This window comes from Mandrillus leucophaeus, unplaced genomic scaffold (assembly GCF_000951045.1).
Source record: "Mandrillus leucophaeus isolate KB7577 unplaced genomic scaffold, Mleu.le_1.0 Scaffold597, whole genome shotgun sequence".
NCBI lineage: Eukaryota > Metazoa > Chordata > Mammalia > Primates > Cercopithecidae > Mandrillus > Mandrillus leucophaeus.
The window spans coordinates 1,477,393-1,498,042 of record NW_012106441.1 but is presented as its reverse complement, the minus strand read 5'-3'; the positions used below and the strand labels follow the sequence as shown (position 1 = coordinate 1,498,042).

The 20,650-nt window shown below is 34.2% G+C and overlaps 1 protein-coding gene across 1 annotated transcript in view; it reads left to right on the top strand.

Moving 5' to 3' along the window:
* Positions 1-20,650, top strand: part of NDUFS4 (NADH dehydrogenase (ubiquinone) Fe-S protein 4, 18kDa (NADH-coenzyme Q reductase)) — a 127,751-nt gene that overhangs the window by 95,773 nt on the left and 11,328 nt on the right. The window contains exons 3-4 of the mRNA XM_011999534.1: positions 113-285; positions 12,134-12,207. Of these exons, the coding sequence (XP_011854924.1) occupies positions 113-285; positions 12,134-12,207 (247 nt within the window). The remainder of the gene's footprint in view (positions 1-112; positions 286-12,133; positions 12,208-20,650) is intronic.

The following is a 20,650-nucleotide window of genomic DNA, read 5'->3' as shown; positions in this document are numbered from 1 at the left end:
ACAAATCTGAATGGAGTTGTATGAATATAGGAAACAACAAAAGTACATTAGTGAGTATATAGGCTGTTTGAAATATGTTTTTTTTTTTTTTTTTTGGCTTGTTTTTCTGTAGGATGTCACTACTTTAACTGGCGTTCCAGAGGAGCATATAAAAACTAGAAAAGTCAGGATCTTTGTTCCTGCTCGCAATAACATGCAGTCTGGAGTAAACAACACAAAGAAATGGAAGATGGAGTTTGATACCAGGGAGCGATGGGAAAATCCTTTGATGGGTTGGGCATCAACGTGAGTACTTTAGTTTAATGTGAATATTGTCAGCTCTCTTTTTCTATGTAGATTTTTATTTTAAATATGATTTCAAACTCCTTTATGTACAGTATACTTAGGACAGTACTTTTTGATGCTGTGCTCTTAGCACAATAAACTGTGACATGGTCTTTTTCAGAGTACTACTTATTAGATAAAAATGACTGAGTTTGAGAGCACTGTTATGGAACTCAAAGCTATGTATACAGTAGTCCCCCCTTATCTGCAGTTTTGCTTTCTACGGTTTCAGTTATCCGACGGACGGTACAATAAGATATTTCGAGAGATGGAGAGAGACTACACTTATATAACTTTTCTTACAGTATATCATTATAATTGTGCAATTTTATTGTAACTTATTGTTAATGTCTTACTATGCTTAATTTATAAGTTATACTTTATCATAGGTCTGTGTGTTTAGGAAAATACAGGATTTGGTACTATTCGTGATTTTAAGCATCCACTGGCATTCAATAGGAGTTTTGGAACTTGTCCCCCCTCCTCAGATAAGGGGGAATACTGTTTTATCCAAGATACTGTATGAATAATATTTGTAATATAGTGACACTAACTTGTCTTAAAATTACAATGAACTTCTTTGTAATATTTTATACATATATATAAAATATATATATCTTTTTTGTTTGGGGGGGTTAAGAACTAGGTGAATTTAGAAATTAGCTAACTTGAGGGAAACTTGTAAGTTCCTGAGATATTGTGATTAATAAATTACATTTTATTTTTATTTATTTATTATTTTCTTTAGAGATGGGGTCTCGCCCCCTTGCCCAGGCTGGAGTGCAGTGATGTGATCCTAGCTCACTGCAGCCCTGAACTCCTGGGTGATAAAGCAGTCCTCCCACCTTAATCCCCCAAGTAGCTGGGAATATAGGTACATGCCACAGCTCCTGGCTAATTTTTTTTATCTTTTTGTAGAAATGGAGCCTCGCTTTGTTGCCCGGGCTGGTCTCCAACTCCCGGCTTCAAGCGATCCACCCACCTCAACCTCGAAAAGTACTGGGATTACAGGTGTGAGCCACCACGCCTGGCCATTGAATTGCTTTTTAACAGTGTGTTGGAATAAATTCTTGTGGTACTAATGAAGTCAGTGACCTAATTCTCCATAATGGAATAGGGTCCAAATGTTAAATAGAAGGGCTGATTCCAGTTAAATTTAAAAAGCTGACATTAGAGAAAACATTAGGCAGATAAGCTAGAAAATTGTCATTCATATTGAAACTCTTAGAACATTGTATGTGTCCAGTCTCCAGTTGAAGGTAGTTATAAACTTAAATTAGAAAATGTAGACTGTCTTGTTTTAGAAAAGTATAATATGCAACATCATTTCCTGTTGATTACTTGGGAGACTTTTTTTTAGAAAACATCATGTTGCAGTTTAAATATAATTATTTTATTAGGCAAATGATATATAGGCACAATATTTTAGTTTTCTTCTTATGTTGCAGTTTAGTTCATTTATTAAAATGAGAAAAAAGTCAAACAATACAAATTCAATTAGAACATCATAAAAATACAAATGTACTTCCACAGATCTACAAATTTGTTATAAGATTAGTTATAATTCAATGTGTTATAAAATTAAGAGAACCAAAATGAAACACTTTGCTAAGAATATTCTGCTTTGTCATACCACCTAAGTAGAGTCTGGAGCACTCACTGGTAATAAAGCTGAGAAATAGATACTTATCCAACTTAGTCTTTGTAGTGAATCTGTATATGTGAGATGAGGCTGCCACGTCATGGTTATAAGGAAGGGATGGAATCAGCTCATCTCCCTCGAAGCCCATAGTTGTCATGTCTCCTGTAGAAGTAGTATAAGACCTGGCCTGGAAATTGTTAGAAAGGGAGCTACCAAATGGAAAACTGAATCTACCCAGTTTCTGGAAAACAACAGATGGAGGAACATTTGGCTTCCAAACTTTTTCATACATGAGATAATTTTCTTAAGTAATCTTGCTCTGGTGGGTTGTATATTCTGAGTGCTTGTCAAGAAAACAGAAGTCTCCCATTAACTCTAACTTCAAAGAATAAATACCAGGTCAGATTTCCCAATGCACCTTACTGTTTCAAGAGATTCCTGGTGGTGCCTGCATCAGTAAGTATGGTCATATATAGACAAAAGCAGTGGTTCTCAACTGAGGGTGCTTTTGTTTCCTTAAGACATTTGCCAGTGTGTGGAGACATTCCTGGTTGTAACAAGTGGTGGCTTCTGCTGACATCTAGTTAATAATGGCAGTGCTATGAGACACAAGACTGCCCTCCTTTGCAACCAAGAAAGAATTTTCTGGCCTCCCAAAAGCAGAAGATGCTGAGGATTAAAAGCCCCAGTATCAAGGAGAATACATTGAGACCTTTTTTTTTTTTCCTTACAAAAACGCAATATCCCCACCAATGTGAGATGTTAGATCACATTTTTGTACAAGGGTGGTTGTGGTAGGTGGAATTCTAAGATGCCCCAGGATATCTGCTTTTTTGTTGCAACTCTAATCATCCTCTTTCATAAGGTATGGCTACGTCCGTGACTTGTTCTAGATAGTTGATTATGGCATAGGTGGGGGGATGCTCTCTGGGGATTACCTTTCCTTATATCAGAAACAATAGGAATCTGTATTTTCTTTCTATCTTGTGTTTGCTTTCATAATAAAGTGATTTAGAATATCCCCCCGTTCATGGAAATTTTGCCCTGTAGTCTAAGGCCTTTCATACGTAATTGAATATTTTTGTTCTTTTTTAAATTTTAGATCCAGGGGGTACATGTGCAGGTTTGTTACATGAATGTATTGGGTGATGCTGGGGTTTGGGCTTCTAGTCAACTCATCACCCAAATAGTAAACACAATGCCCAATAGGCAGTTTTTCAACTCTTGCCCCCTCTCCCTCTCCTCTCTATTGGAGTTCCCAGAGTTTATTGTTTCCATCTTTATATCCATGTGTACCCATCGTTCAGCTTTCACAAATGAGAACATGCAGTATTTTGATTTTCTGTTTCTGCATTAATTCACTTAGGATGATGTCCTCCAGCTTCATCCATGTTGCCGCAGAGAACATGATTTGATTCTTCTTTATTGCTGCATAGTATTGCATGATGTTTATGTATCACATTTTCTTTATGTACCACATTTCTGTATCCAATCCATTGTTGATGGACACTTAGGTTGATTCCTTGACTTTGCTATTATGAATGGTTTCTTTTTGATAAAATGAGTTCTTTTCCTTTGGGTAGATACCCAGTAGTGAGACTGCTAGGTCAAATGGTAGTTCTGTTTTTAGTTCTTTGAGAAATCTCCATACTGTATTCCATAGGGGTTGAATTGCTTTACATTCCCACCATTAGAATGTAAGCATTTCCTTTTCTCTGCATCCTTGCCAACAATAGCCATTCTGACTGGTATGAAATGGTATCTCATGGTAGTTTTGATTTGCATTTCTGTGATGATTAGTGCTGTTGAGCATTTTTCATGTTTATTGGCCATTTGTATGTTTTCTTTTGAGGAGTAGGTGTTGGTATCCTTTTTATTTTATGTTTCACATAATATATGGAGTCATTTGGTAAACCACAGGCTTCTAGAAGCTGAAGGAATTTATAAGGAAAAACATTTGTCCCTATCCAGTGATTGAAATGTTAATGATTACTGTTTTTCAATCACATGAGATTTTTACATGTTCATCTATTCCCCAGACTCACTGTTGTAATACATTCCCAGCAACATTCAGTAATAAATCATTATTTGAGTACTTGTGCCTTATATACTCTAAATTGTTTATGGGTAAAATATTTATATAAGAATATACATTTGAGTGGTATAGAGGAGAAAAAGTAATATCTTCCTCACATCTATTGCAAAGTTTGTGGCTGAGACATCTGTAACAAAAGATAGTTTAACAAGAGACTCTAGCATACAGTTTCATTTTGTGTAAGTTTTATGTGATACAGGAGCCTTCAGGAATGAAGACCCAAAGAAACAGGGAAATCTGTGTATTTTTGTGCTTAGTTTTGAGGAAGAGTAGACAGTCATACAGAAAGATGGTTGGACAGAGTTTATGATCTAATGATCATAAAGTAGGAAGAACTTAGCCAGACCTGTTTGTTCAGATTCTTGTCTGTGTCTCTGTGTCTTCAGAAATGAGGACATTCCGTTCCTCCTGTTACAGGGTGGACAGTTCTGGAATGAGGGTCTTAGGACTGACTTCAGAAGGTCAGATAATTCTGTTATGTCCTACTTCAGGGGAGAGTGTCAGAGAGACCTTCCTGCTTCTGCTGTTTTCTCAAATGCCAAGCTGCCATATTTTGGGGATACTGTGTCCTGAAGACCATTAGTGGGTTGTTTAAATAAATAAAGTTTTACTTTGCTGTGCTTGTACAAAGGTTCACACAATCATTATTATAGTATTGCTTAGTCTGGAAATAGCATAATTAAATTTTGAAATATGTGGTGATTTAATACTCTGATGCTTTAAGACAAAACTGTAACCTACTATGCATAAAAATGGAAATGCTGTTTTTATTACATATTGATTGAAAATGAGATATACTACATGTTTGGGAGGTAAAGTTCTTTTCAAAACGTAGTTTTGCCAAAGTAAAACGTTTTTTGAAGCAATAGACCCTGTCTGCAATTGGTTTATCTGAGACGTTATTTTGAATCTTGAATATTTTTAAAAAATATTCATTACTTGTTTTTGCTCTGATGTTAAGAAACAACCAGTAGCATGAAAAAATGTAAGAAAAAAATTATTATTTAAAATATTTACTTATTTGATTTGATTAGAATAGAGAATTGCTACTCTTTTTTTTAGCATTTTTAATGACACAAAAATAGTATATAATTTTACTGCTTGAACATATTGAATTCTGACTTCTTTTGGTGAGATATTTTAAAGCTTTTTATAAAATTGTTGGAATTGTAAGCTGAAGGTTTTTCATGATCATCTAATTAAATTTTATCACTTAATTAAAAAGTAAACCTGTGTCCCAGATAAATTAATGGGTTGACCATAGTTTGGGTTCTCAACCGGCTTATATTTTATTTTACAATTATATATATAATACTAATATGTAGAACATTAAAGATATAAAATACTTTAAACCTGGCTAGATAAGTTCATACAGACTTGTATTTTTTTTTTTAATCAGGAGAATTACTATATTTAATGGAGAAAAGAGAATGTTAATATTTTCATGTGTTTTTTGCTGTGGTCAAGGAATGATTTTAGGATATGCTAAAAGAGAAATGACTATCCATCCTATACCTGGAATATATTTGTTTCCAAAGCCACAAGGTTTCCTAATTTAGGGGATCTTGGGCTTAACTTTATTCATTTCATCTAACTGATAGATAATTCTATCTAGGTCTATCATATTGATGGAATGGCTTGGAGGATTTAACAGACATCTAACCCTGCTGATGTAAGAGTATTACAGAGGATTAGAAGTATGCAGTATAAGAAATACAACAAATGTAACACCTGCAGAGATTATTTTTATATACCTTTGGAAGGATTTTTTTTTTTCTTTTTTTATCTTGCTTTTTAAATACACAGGAAAGGACACATTTCATTGAGCAGCAGAGGCAGTGCTAATGGAAAAGGTAATTTTACAAAGTTACAATGGTAATATTGTGACAGAAATTTGAAATCTTAAGTCTTTTCCCATATGTTTTCCTCAGTGGGGATTGAGGAGAAGGATCCTCCTTGTGAAAATGGGCTTCGTGACTATAAACATCGTTTTATTTTTTAAAAATATACTGAATACATTTCATTGTTATCTGCTTATCTACAGTATTTTTTTGAAAGGCCACTTTGGTTCACATGTAGGATTTTAAGATAAATGTGTTTGATCTTTGTTTTTAGATTTCTAAACTCATATTTTAAAGTACTGTATTTACATTTCTTCTCTCATCCAAAGTGGAGCTTTTCTTATGCTCTTTTAATTACCTGAGTCTTTAAATGTTAGAACTCAAAGGTAAAAGATTTATCTTTGTGTAAATATGAAAAATATCTTCAGGTGCAAAATTGTCCTTTGGGTTTGACCCAAGTGTTTTTACTTTTTAAATCTCCTTGATCCTGTTGCACGGAGAGAACATGACTTATCCTTGTTTAATATTGTAGCGAGTTGCCAAAGATAACTATTGGTTATTAATCTCATTTATTTTTTTTACAGTCTTTTATATTTTAGGTTAGTAGATACTTACTTTTCATTTATTTCTGTAAGCAGGACTTTAATTTTGATTAAACCTAAAAATGATTTATTTTTCCTCAGCTGTATTAGTGTACATTGGTCATTGAAACTCAGTGATCATTGGACTCAGTACTTTTTGTGTTAATCACATTCTGAAAATGTGACTTCTGTGTTAAATTTTAAAAATATTTTTTCATTGGAAAATTATGAATCTGTCATTCAGCTTCTGGAAACAAGGATTTGTTCCACATCATAGTGGACATAGAAGGTCAAACAGTTTAAGCAGAGATATGCACTAATGTAGATGTTGCAAATTCTCTCATCACTTGATCCTCAAGCCTTAAGTTATCAAAGTGGACATCTTACTTAGGTTGGCAGATAATTCTTTTGATGATGAGTAAGTAGCAAATGGAAGTATTGTCTGTATCATCTTTCCCCTTTATGTTGTAACACATTGCCAAGGCACTTTTAAAATTTGCTTTAATCAGGTCATTCAGGTTTTTTTTTATTAAATTTAAATAAGGATTCTGTCTACTTTTCATCTCATTACTGACTTTTGAACAAGTAAATGACTGTGTTTGCATTTTAGATTTAAACTATAGATATATGTTTCCATATATAACATATAAGCCAGGAATGTTACCAGTTACTCCTCTCCCTCCCCTGCTTACTACCCTCTCACCAGTATACTCCCCTCCCTCCATAGAAGCTCCCACAACAATTTGGTATATATCCTTCCAGACTTTTTACACTGTATGTATATGCATATATTTAAGTTCATATGTCTTTTGGTGAAATGTTATGATTTTCTTAGTATAAGTTTTTCACATTTCTTATTAAAATTATGCCTAGATATTTTAGTTTTATCACTATTTCAGGTGAGGTTTCTTCATTACATTTTCTAGTTGAGTATTGCTAATATTTAAAGTTGATTTTACATATAAGCCACATTATGTACTGTCTCTTTAGTTCTCATGGTTTTTCAAGGGATTCACTTTGATTTTCTAGTTGTATAATCTAACAATAGTGGCAGTTTGTTTTCTCCTTATAGCCAATTTCTCTTTCTTGCCTTGTTGCATTGACTGAAATTTGCAAAGTTGAATATTAGTTATGATATTCAACATCCTTATTGCCTTTTCATTTTTTAGCAGAAATGTTTCTGATATACTAAAATGGACAAAGTTCTTTTCTAATTTTGATCTACCAATAATAAAAAAAAAATCAGAATGGGTATTGAGTTTTAATGTTTTTGTAATGTCTATTGAAGGGCATTTTCTTCTTTAATCTGTTGATGTAGTGAATTTCAGTTATATATTTTCTAATCCAATTATATGTTCTATAATTGGATATGGATTTACTATTTTTAAGTAATATGTGTTTGGTAATGTGTATTTAACATTTTTGCATTCACCCAATCAGTGGAATTGGCCTGATGGAGGGTGGAGGGAGTATGCACACATAACTTCTATAGCAGAATATAATTTTTTTTTTTGCCCAGCTATTTGGCATTTCTTACATCAGAATATTTTTAAAATAACAAAAGTATTTATTAAAATATTGGTTTTAATATTACATATTTTTTCTCTATGGTCTTCATTATATATGTCTGCTATTTGCAGAAAGATAACCACCTGATATTTCTGAATGGTGCTAATCAAACTAACAGCATTTAGAGCCACTTATAACTGCTATTGATACTTAAACTAAAAAAATAAATAAGCTAAGCTTCCCAAGAAGAAAGTCATTCACTTGCTGTTCTGTGCCATTCAGAGGGCATCTAAGAAAAATTCGCAGTGCCAAAATGTTTCACCAATATATTTTATGCATGAATAGTTCTCTTAGGTAAAGTCAAGAGTCAGTTGATATTTATAATGCTAATTTTTATATTGTATTGATACTTAGATCTGTTTTGAATAATATTAAATAGGCTTTGCTCGTAAGCAGAAAATGATCATTGAAATACACAAATGGTAGATATCTTCACAAAGTCTGTTTTATGGTGTAGAACAAAAAGCAATTCGCCAACCAATGTTGGACATTATAATTATGAAACAATTTTTGGTATCATTTTATTGGTTTACTGATGTTCATTAGTGTGTAGTAAAGTATATGAAATGATATTGGAGGAAAAATAACCTAAAATCAACCTTGGAAATATGAACAGATACAATGTATTATTTTGCCAGGCTTAATATTGCTTTTTAAACTTTATTGAAATATACATTAAGAAAAGTATACAGATCAGAAGCATACAGCTTTGTGAATTTTTACAACCTGAACACATATGCATGTGAGTAGTACCCAGATTGAGAAACAGCATTTCCAGTACCTCAGAAGTTCCCATTTCATCCCATGCTTTTTTTGGATTTCAGCCTTCCAGAGGTAACCACTGTTCTGACTTCTAACAACATAGATTAGTTTTGCCTATTTTTTTTTTTTCACTTCAAGAAAATCATCCTTTATGTGCTCTTTCGTGACTGGCTTTTTTGCTTAACTTTGTGAGATTCATCCATTGCACACTGTTTATTGATGGTTATTTGTGTAAATTTGTTTGGGTTATTATGTATGATATAGTACTAAAATGAAGAATCTCACATATATCTTATAGTGGATATGTGGCTTTCTAATACGCTAATTAGTCCCTGAAATATTAGTCACTAGTTAATATTCAAACAATTTATATTAAGAAATAACAATCTATTAATTATCTGATCCCTAATGTTTCTCAAATTAATGACAGTAGCAACTTGATAAGTTTTGTTCCAACAGACAGTGAAATTACTGACAGATCACCTTGAACTTGTGGAGGATTATGCATTGTTGGAGTGGATCTGTTTCAGTTTTACCCTTAGTCTTGGAACCTAGTGTTAAAAAATAAAAAGGCACGGCCTTTCTGAAGTTTTGATAGAAAGCACAAGGTGTTTACCCACATTCTCCCTTCAGACTCAGTCTCCCCTGTAACAGGCAGCTGCTGAAATCTTTGATCAGTTCTTTCAGCCTTCCCAGCTATCATTTTGAAACCTTGCTCAATCATGTACAGTTCAAAAGCTCCCTGCTCTGTGGATTACTCCTTTCCAGCTGCTCTGGCAATCCTGGACTCCATCTCCAGGCACCTTGCACTAAGATTACAGCTTTCTGCTTGAGTTCTCGATGCTCCTAGCTTGTCTAGACTAGAGAATACCTTATGGGAAACACCGTATAAAGTTGGATCTAAATCCATTGTGGTTCCTTTTTTTGAAAGAAAACCCTAGTTTTTTTCCTGCTATTAGTCACTCTCTGGTCTCTGAAAATTATTTTTCTGTTTTGTCCAGAGTTTATAGTTAGATAAATCTGATATAATATTCTGCCATTACTCAAATTGGAACTTCAGTAATTGAGAAATGAGCAAATAAAGTCTAAAAATAAAAGCACAAATTATATTTAGTGGAGATTGAAAAAGAGATTATATACAGTTGGAGGAGGGTAGGATGTGAAAGACTTCATGGAATAAGTTAGTATTCAAAGTGAACCATAAGGGATTATTTGAATGGACTTCCATATACAGATAATAGGAGAGTATTCCAAGAGGAAGGAACAAATTGAACTGATGGGAAAGTACAGCCTGCATCTATATAAAAACAATTAGCAACCTGATTTGACTGGTTGGTTACTTCTCAGGGGAGTAATTAAAAAGAAGGCTAGCATGTAGTTCTGCCCATGTTACAGCAGTGCTTAAATGCCAGGGTAGAAGCCTGAAGTTAATGTGATAGACAGTGAAAACTATTTGAAATTGTTGAACTGGGCAGTGAGTAAGTTTGGGATTTGGACTTTAGGAAGACTAATCTTGGTGAAGGATGGATTGGAGTCAAGGAGGCAGAAAGATTAGTTAGGATGGGGTTATGGGAAGAATGAAAAAGAGCTTAAACTGGTGGTGACAGCATACCTAGAAAAGAACTGCAAAATACAGGAAATGAAGGAGAATGAGAAGGGTAGAAACTGAATGGCTGGAAGAATAGTGGCTTCTTCCAGTGGATGAATGTTGTTACTATTGGATACAATGGATATAAGTTGTTACTATTTGATTTCTATATGTATGTATTCATAAAGTGAGGATAATAATACAGGCTATACCATCTTTGCAGGAAACAGAGCTCTGGTCTCCTGGCTAAGTTTTCCTGCAATTTTTTCTGTCTTGTTTCTTATTCTCAACTAAGCCAGTGTGCCTATCAACACTTAACAGATTACTGCATCATATTTATGTTGACACTTCTGTTCTCAGTATGTATAGTTTAACTATCAACTGGAAAATCGTGTGTGCTTTGAAAAGGAGGAACCAATATAAAATTATGATGTTAGTACTAATATAGCCAGCCATATGAAGCTCTTTTGCTTACAAAGGGTAGGGGGTGGGTTATGATAAAAATATATATAATTATAGAAATCTCAGAGTAGCAACCATGGTCTGTGACCAGAACTTTGGCAGCAGTAATTTGTGGGTCTTCCCGTTAGTGAGAGGTACTCCCCATGTATTCTCTTCTCATATCTTTCCACTATCCAAATTACCTTTTGAATCCTCCTTTATATATTTTTTACTTCCACATTTCTAAACAATGTTTCATAGAATGCTATATTATTCACCTCTGAGAGAGTCACAATAAACATTTGTAGCAAACAGTGTTCTACCTTGTTGTAAGAATAAAAGTGGGGCGGGCACAGTGGCTCACGCCTGTAATCCCAGCACTTTGGGAGGCTGAGGCAGGTAGATAGATCACTTGAGGTCAGGAGTTCGAGACCAGCCTGGCCAACACAGTGAAACCCTGTCTCTACTAAAAATACAAAAATTAGCCAGGTGTGGTGGTGCATACCTCTAATCCCAGCTGCTTAGGAGGCTGAGGCACGAGAATTGCTTGAACCTGGGAGGCAGAGGTTGCAGTGAGCCCACATCACGCCACTGTACTCCAGCCTGGGCGACAGAGTGAGAGTCCATCTCAAAAAAAAGAAAAAAAATTAAACAATTAAAAAATTTTAAAAAATAAATAAAAGTGACATTTCTTGAAGTTGGATTTTCTAAAGAGCCTATGTAGATTTGTAAACATTAACACTGTACTACATTGAAGAATTCAATTGGATGTCAGATCTTGGAGCTTTATTTTTTTGTGCTTTAAAAGAATATTGTTAGTGATGGAAGGTTTGTCAAGAGTGGATAATCTTCAAAAAGGAGACTCAGAAGAAGTTAATTAAAAAAAAACAAGAATGTGTTGTTGCATTTTCTTGGGTAATGATAGTACTAGCAATTTTACACATCAGTAATCTTGATAGTAAATTTTAAGTTCCATTTAAGAATCCTCCTGGGTTTTTTAAATTCATCTCAGATTTTTTTTTAGAGTTGAATAAAATTATTAAAGACTAACTGAATGCCTTTGCAATTGTGAATTTTATTATTTGACAATACATATTAGAAAATCTCCCAAATTTAACACAGAAAAAGGTATTCCAATTAACAGTTTTGAAGAGATTATTACAAATAAAATATTCCATCAGTAATGTACTTATTTGATTTTATAGTAGCTGTTTATTTTATTTTAAATATTGATTTTGTTTCTCAGCCAAACCTTAATGTTAAACCTTGGAAAAAAATTGTTTCTTACAGGGCTGATCCCTTATCCAACATGGTTCTAACCTTCCGTACTAAAGAAGATGCAGTTTCCTTTGCTGAAAAAAATGGTATGTTTGGTCTGTTTTTGACAAAGTCAAGATATGGTTTTATGTTCTTACCTTAATTAAAATCAATCGGGTATACAGAATTTGAGTTGAAATCCAGTGCTTTCAATGTATCTAATATTTAATGTATCTAATCCAGTGGTTTCAGACTTTTTAATCTGCGTCAGAACACCCACCTCCAAAAAAAAAAACCTAAATTGGAATACTCATCTAACATGTAAAAGACAAAGTGCTCTAATTTAAAGTACAGACAGGGAATGAAACTACTGAACACCTACCTTTTTTATGAATTCGTCTGTAAAATTATTAACATTTGGTTAAACTTAATTGAACATATATGGCAGCCTAGTCCAGTTTTGACACCTCCATTTACAATTAAGTTCTTTGAGCCAAAATGCAATGCCAAAATCTAGTCTATTAATCTATTTAATAACTCTTCAATTATTTGAAAATATTGTCATATTGCCTGTAAAATTTCCCTTCAGCCTAAATGCCCACATTTGCTACTTTTCTAGATATGGTGGGCGTAATACCAACCCTAATCTCAACTGTATAATAATATTAATGTGGCCTAAGAGTATATTCGCTTTTAGGGCAGCCACCTAACATCATTGGGTTATATTGATCTTGCTATCAACAAAAATGCAAAATGTCTTCCTTTTTCCTTATTTTCTGCTGTTAAGCCAACATAGTATAGTGAAAGGAAGTTTTGTAGTCAGACTAGTATGGATTCTAATCTTGATTATGCCACTTTGAAGCTATATGATTTTGGATTAGTTTCATAATGGACAATGTTTCTTAGTTGAAATAAGGGTACCTACCTCATGAGGCGGGAGATAGCTGATACATAATAGATACTCTACTTGATAACTATTAGTTCTGACCTTCATCTCCCTCCAGCCAGTATGTCTGCTGTTTGTTTTCCTTAGATTCAAATGCACTACTAAACATTTGTACCTAATGTATCCTGTTATTCTAGTTTGTCAAATTGAATTTGTCTAAGTGCATTGTCACTGTAAGGCAGTATATAAAAATAAGAGATTATTAGTGTTGTCTAACATATCTGACATACAAATGTGAAAGCCCTATAAAGGTTATAATCTAACATATTTGCTTTCTTTTCCACTTAGTATTGTATAGCTTATGATTAAAAGTCTGAAGTCAACCTATCGGCCTTTGAATCTGTGTTGAGTCACTACCTGTATGACTTTATACTTCTGTTTCCCCATATGTGCAATGAGAATTACTATGAGGATTAAATGAGTTAATAAAAGTAAAAGTGCGTAGTTAGACTAGGGTCTCACAAATAGTAAGTATATGATAGTATATAAATATATCCTATTATGTTATTAATAGACTTTAAAAAACTTTTTTCAAAAGGTTCTTAAGTGTAATTCCTTATTTATACTTTCTTGGCAAGTTCCAAGTTTCTTAATTACATAATTGTTCTTAAAAGTGGTCTTTTAAAATATTATTTTGACTTAAAATAACATTGCTGGCTTTTTAAACTGTAACGTAGTTATGGAAAACAGTTCCATTAATTTTTTTATCTTTTCAGCTTACCATATTTCATGTCCAACACTTTGAAAATTATTCATTTGAAGTCTGTGACGTGAGTTTAATAACAGGAAATCTAATTAAATTGTTAAATCCCTGGTTAGTCTTTCTCTAAGTGGTCACAAGGACTGCATGACTACAGTTGCCATGTGAATTGCCGGTGTGAGCTCACCACTGTTCCTATTAAAATCAAGTGGCTTTCTCATCTGACTTCTACCTCCCCAGGAAAGAAAATTGAGGAACACTATCAAAGTCTATAGAAAGTGTAACTTTAAAAAGCCGAATGGTTAGTGACGTAAAATTGTAGGCTAACAGTGAATCAGGAATTGTAACGTATAAGATAGCAGAACTATGTCCTGTCTTGGTTACTGCTTTGTGCCTAGCACCTAGCACAAAACCGGACATATAATGGACACTCAATATCTGATGGAATAAATGACTTTCTAAAATATATTTCTCTGGCCGGGCACAGTGGCTTATGCCTGTTATCCCAGCACTTTGGGAGGTTGAGGTGGGTGGATCACTTGAGGTCAGGAGTTGTAGACCAACCTGGCCAACAAAGCAAAACCCTGTCTCTACTAAAAATATAAAAATTAGCTGGGCATGGTGGTGCACGCCTGTAGTCCCAGCTACTCAAGAGGCTGAGGCGGGAGAATCACAAGGCGGAGGTTGCAGTGAGCTGAGATCATACCACTACACCCCAGCCTGGGTGACAGAGTGAGACTCAGTCTCAAAAAATAGTTAATAAATAAATAGAAAGAAACATATTTCTTTACTCAAGAATTTGAAACCATTCTCATCTCCTGGAAACGTCCTCAATGATTATTCCACTCTTGATTTCGCTATAGTACTTACGATCTGCCTTATTTATTTAATGTATAGCATTCTATGTCTTTAAATAGATAAAGCCTGTTTCTTCAGCTACAGTGGAAGCAAGATCTAAATAAACACCATTGAAGCATTACAGAAGTGGAGGTGGGGGATCTTTTCCAAATTCCACAGCATCCCCTTCCTTCTGATTTGCCCCTCTTGGGTAGGTAAATAGTAGTGAAGGACATACAAATGGATCCTCCCTGTCCCCCAGCTAAGTCATTTGTTGTCAGCTAGTGCTATTGAAGGTTGAGTGAACCAATGTTCTGATAAGTTAAGGCATTAAAAAAAAAAAAAAAGTTCAGATGCACTAATATGTAAAGACTACTGGATTAAGAGGCTGGTAACTAAGATTCTCATTCCACAGTGGTCTGCCTCACAGCAGAACTTGAACAAGTCATGCCTCAGTACACTTAGCCTTTTAGAAGCATATTTCTTTATCTTGGAAATGAGAAGTTGGATTGGGTAATGTTCAAAAACTATAGACTTAAGGATGTTAAAGCCCATGGGCTAGTTCATATATGTCTTTATTTCTTTGCTATCTAGCCCAGTGCCCTAATCATATGCTGTCTAGGGGAAAATTAGTTTTTGTTAATACAGCTGATTCTGTGTTAACAGTAAAATATGACAAAGGTTATACATTTGTGGGCGTTAGTGCTTTCCTTTAAGTAGTATCTAGAAATAGGAAGTTAGGGTAAAACTGCCACATTCCTACACAAAAGATGATTTGTATATCACTTATCGAATTACATTTTATATTAATGTAGCCTAAAAGTATATTAGCTTTTGACAGTTATCAAATTGTATTTGATAATTGATATACAAATCAAATATCAATTGTATTTGATATACAGTTGATTATTTGTATACCAATTCAGGGACTATTCTGAAAATAAAAGCCTACCTTTCATCACCTTAGTTTTTTCATTTCCCTTTTAAATGTCAAACAAAAAGAGAAGTCATGAGCATGGTTTCCCTTGACATTAAAGATTGTAGAAAATCAATACAATAAGGGGAGTAAGATTTTCAGATTCAGTTGCTTTCTGGAAAACTTTTTTTTGAGAGGGGGTGGGGAGACAGTCTCACTCTGTCACCCAGGCTAGAGTGCAGTGGCATGATCTCTACTCAATGCAACCTCCACCTCCCAGGTTCAAGCGATTCTCCTGCCTCAGCTTCCTGGACTACAGGCATGCACCACCATGTCCAACTAATTTTTTTTTTTTTTGAAGAGACAGGAGTTTCACCATGTTGGCCAGGCCAGCCTTGAACTCCTGACCTCAGATGATCCACCCGCCTTGGCCTCCCAAAGTGCCGGGATTACAGGCGTGAGCCACTGCACCCAGCCTTACAAAACATATTTAATGCCCTCTAATTATATTTTGAGACTTGGGTAATAAGTATTATCACCACAGAAAGTAACATAAACACTAAATCATGAGCTAGGCACTATGCTAAGTGCTTTTCATTCTCATTTAGTAACTCTATGAAGCAGGAACAGTTATTTCCATTTAATTGTTCAAGGAAACAGGTTTAGAGACATTAAGTAACAGGTCACTGACATACTTACAAGAAGGTGAACAAGTTTTACTTGAACAGTCGTGTTTATTCATTTATATATGGTCTATGACTACTTTTCAGCTACAGTGGTAGAAAAGTAGTTGTGATAGAGACTATATGGCCCCAGAGCCTAAAAATAATTACTACTTGGCCCTTTACAGAAAATTTTAGGTGATCTCTAGTCTAAACTGTTACGTATACTGCCTCAATACTCTGACATTTGTGTAAGTCCCAAAATTCCTTTTATTGAAACATCTTCAAAAGTCTATGTTTAATAGACAAATTCCTCAACTGATAATTCAAAGTTCTTCACAGTATAGGCACCAACTTATTACCAAAGCACTAACAAGTTTTGTCTTACTGTGTTCCGACTCTACTTTCTGCCCTTACATTCCAAACCTGCTATACACCTTCCTCCCTCAACAAGCTCATTAATACTGTTCTCATTCTTATCCCTGCCTATGAAACTCCAACCTAGTCTTCAAAGTCTATTTCATATGCTGTCTCATTTCTTGATCCCTTTTCTTATTCCCCTCCCTCACTTCCACCTCCCGTCTACTACTGGATGAACTCCTCTTTCTTCCTTTTAACTTTCACAGTAATTTGTTCCTTTCTTGCAGCTCTTATAGTATGGTTTTCTCTTTTACCTTTTTTGTACTGCACTCAGTCAGAAGCATGTTGAACACACCCTATTTTATGTCAGCGCTGTATGGCTAGGCTCTGGGGATAGTTAAATAAGGCATGGTTCTTACACTCAAACTGTAATATTTTATCCTGCCTATTGGATTATAAGAATTTACCAGGGAAAACAAGTCCTATTTATATTTTAATGTGCTCAATAAATATTGGTGAATTTTAACAGCAAATTTAGTAATGTTGTAAATGATTCTCCAGATTATGCTTTAAACTTTTCTTTAAATCACCTTAATTTAGTGACTTACTGTTTTTTTTAGAAGAACTGTTAATCTGTTAATTCCCTGTAATTAGAAACCTGAAGAAAGCAAAGTATAGTAGGATGATTAACAATTTATTACATTTTAGTGTGTTTGTAAAATACAACTAATGAATGTTTTCCTGTCAAGTTAATTTGGAGTTTATCCTGAGTTTATTAAGGTTTAGCATCCTGAAGTGTATTGAAACATACATAAAATGATGATTTCATAATGTTTGAATTGCTTCCAAACTGTATGTTATTTATTCTAAACTCTCCCTTTGATAGGATATCAAAACCTAGAGAAGTTAACAAAACAAGCCCCAGATCAATCACATTGCTTCTGACAACGCCTAACCTTCTAGATTCCAAGTCCAATGGTTTTCCTGATACTGTGATGCTAGTAGATCTTAACAAATAATAATCTGGATCTACACGAATCCAATATGGTAGCCACTAGCCACATGTGATTTTAGCTCTTGATATGTGTTTAATTCGAATTTAGATGTGCTGTAAGTGTAAATGCACACTGGATTTCAAAGATTTAGTATGAAAAAACCAAAATATCTCAATTCTTATTTTATGAAGTGATAATCTAGAAATATTGGACTTAAGTAAATTATTAAAATTAATTTTATATATTTCCTTTTATTTCTTTAATGTGGCTACTAGAAACTTATGTATGGCTTACATATTTCTACTGAACAGCACCGATATATTTAGCAATATACAGTTTATACATTATATATATATTCTATGTAAATAGAATATTCTATATAAATAGTTCATTAATTCCTGTAGTAAATGTGAGAAACAGGAAAATCATATCCAACTTGGAAAAGTTCAAATGTAATACTTCTTAAGAAATATAGTTCTGTTCTTCAGGTACTCTTACCTAGAATGAATTAAGGATATGTAGAAACTCTTGTTACTTATAAAATAATATAGAGATACTGTAGGTCTCTACGGAGATACTATAGTGTTCCTATAGTATCTCTAGAGTATAATATAGAGATACTATATATATATTTACTATATAGATATATGGAATAGACTATAGAGTATCTCTAGACTATATATTATATATATTATATATACTATCTAGATCATATCTATATATAGAGATAATATACTATATATACTCTATATAGTGTACTCTAGAGATGCTATAAGTTTCTATAGTATCTTTATAGTAGAGATAATAGGGAGGGATAATAATGTAGGGATGTACTGTATACCTATAGTATCTCTATAAGTACACAAGTTCCCCCATTAATCATCTGTTTTCAGTTCTTAACCAAATAAGGTATTATGCAGGCTCATCTTTTTATATAAGAATACTCTCATTTTTGAGATGAAAAGAAGTTCTCTTTATCCTGCTATTGATATTTTCTGCAGCTGTCCCCTCAGCTTATATCTTTTTTGCATAGCTCGCTCTTCTTTACCTCACTTCTTACGGAAGGCTGGTGTTCTGAAATTGGGGAGTGGAAAAGAAGAAAAGATTGAATGTTCCCTATGACTTCTTTTTCTCCCTTTTTCCACTACCATGTCCCCAAACATACTGACACACAAAGCAAATATAAATAACCCCTGATTCTTTTAGCCTTAACCTTAGGGCCTCATCCTAAACATCTTAAGCTCAGCATCTATTCCAAAGGAACTCTTTAATGATAACGTTTCTTTGTAAAGAGGGAAAAAGAATATCTGGGGTTTCCTCTGAAATGTAGATGAACCTCATTTCAGTTCTTTGTGTACTAAAAAGACCCACCTTTCTCACCCATGTGGCTTTTGTCTTTCCTTGTGTTATGTAGTAAGTGATGGGGTAGAAGGATGGGGTGGAGGAAGCTACATCATGGAGGGAGGAGGTGGAAGACAGCTGTGGAAAATTTGGACGGTGGAAGACTAGAATCTACTACCATTTACATGCTAATGAAAACTAGAAATGGCCTTTTTTCCCCCGTTTGATCTGATTTGAAACTTTGTGACTTTTCTCTAGTATGTCATTTTACCCCCTGTGTTTTTCTCATTGTTGTTAGCTATAAAACTCTTTGAAATTCTCAAAATAAAGGAAGGTTTCTTTCAGGAATAGGAGGGCTGAGGACAAGCTGTGAAACTGCATTCTGTTCATAGTGGGTCTATTGAGGTGGAAAACCCGCCTCCGAAGTAATAGAAGGTAGAAGCAGGGAAGGAAACAGGTCTGGCCCTGGATCCAGGAAAATAAAGAAAGAAATAATTGGAGATGTAGCTTAGTACTTAGAATTATCCCAGAAGTGAACATCAGTAAGGTCTGGGCTTCCACCTAACGTAACTTCTTATGAGGGTCTCAACCTCACATCCATGTATCTTAAAAAAACAAGACGAAACAAAACAAAAACTCAAAGGCAAGAATCATGACTTTCATATAGGTATAAAATGCAAGTAAAAGAATTTATTTTACTCTTATAAGGGGACAAGGCAGATATCATAACCAGTTCAAAGTAAAAGTCAAAACAGCGCTAATTCGTGTGACATAAAGAAATGTAGTGGATTGCAAATAGAGACAAAATTGGGTTTTGGTGGGGGAGGTCTATTAAGTAGAACACAGGACAGAAATTACATGTGTATCAATTGTGTACAACCTAAAAAGAATTGCCCGGTAGCTAAAAGATAAGGAACTGATCTAAAATCTGACCTGGAAGGGAAAGGGTGTGCTAGAAACAATGCATAGTTTTCCATTGAAACAAAAATTTTTATTTTTCTATTCCTTCTCCGTTTTGATTACGAGATAATCTCAGCAAGAGATTATTTGTGATCACAAAATAAGACTGGTATGATAGTTAGCCTTATTATTTACATACGTGTAGCAAGAGTGTTAATTTGTCATATACGCTTTCTTGTTTGCTTTGGTGAAAGTTTTTACAAGGAATCTCTGATTGCACTTTTAAGTCTCTTGAGCTAGGAAACCACGCTGGGAACTTGCCACTAGATTTATTTGGTATTACCTTTTAATTTGGGCAAATTCCTCCTTTCTCAGGATCTCCAAAATATCCTAAGAGTCCTTGCTACCATAAGACTAGGAATCCTATAAGCCAAGTGCTAGGCCACTTTTCCCAGAAGGACGTATTGTTATTGGACATATGCAAATAACTATATTGTCATGAAAATAAGAATACTCAATGAGAGTTTCTGAATTCTGGAGGAGTCATGGAGAATGAGATATTATTTACAAATATTTCAATTTACAAAGTAAACTCTACTAAATTGTAATGAGTTATAGATACCTTAAGAGGAAAGAGAGCTTTCTTACATGTACAAAGAATACATTGAGACAATATCAGCAATATTCCAAACATAAAATTATGATCGATCCTCATCAGTTCTTCAGTCCTATATAATTATTATTTGTTCTACTGGATCATAAATGTATCTGCTTCTTGACTAGCGCTCTGGATATCCTGACTCAGTCTACTTGTATGGTCTTAAAATTAAGTGATGGCATCAAAAGCCTCTACCCTCAAAGCATCTGGCATGGGCCATTTCCGCAGGGTTCTG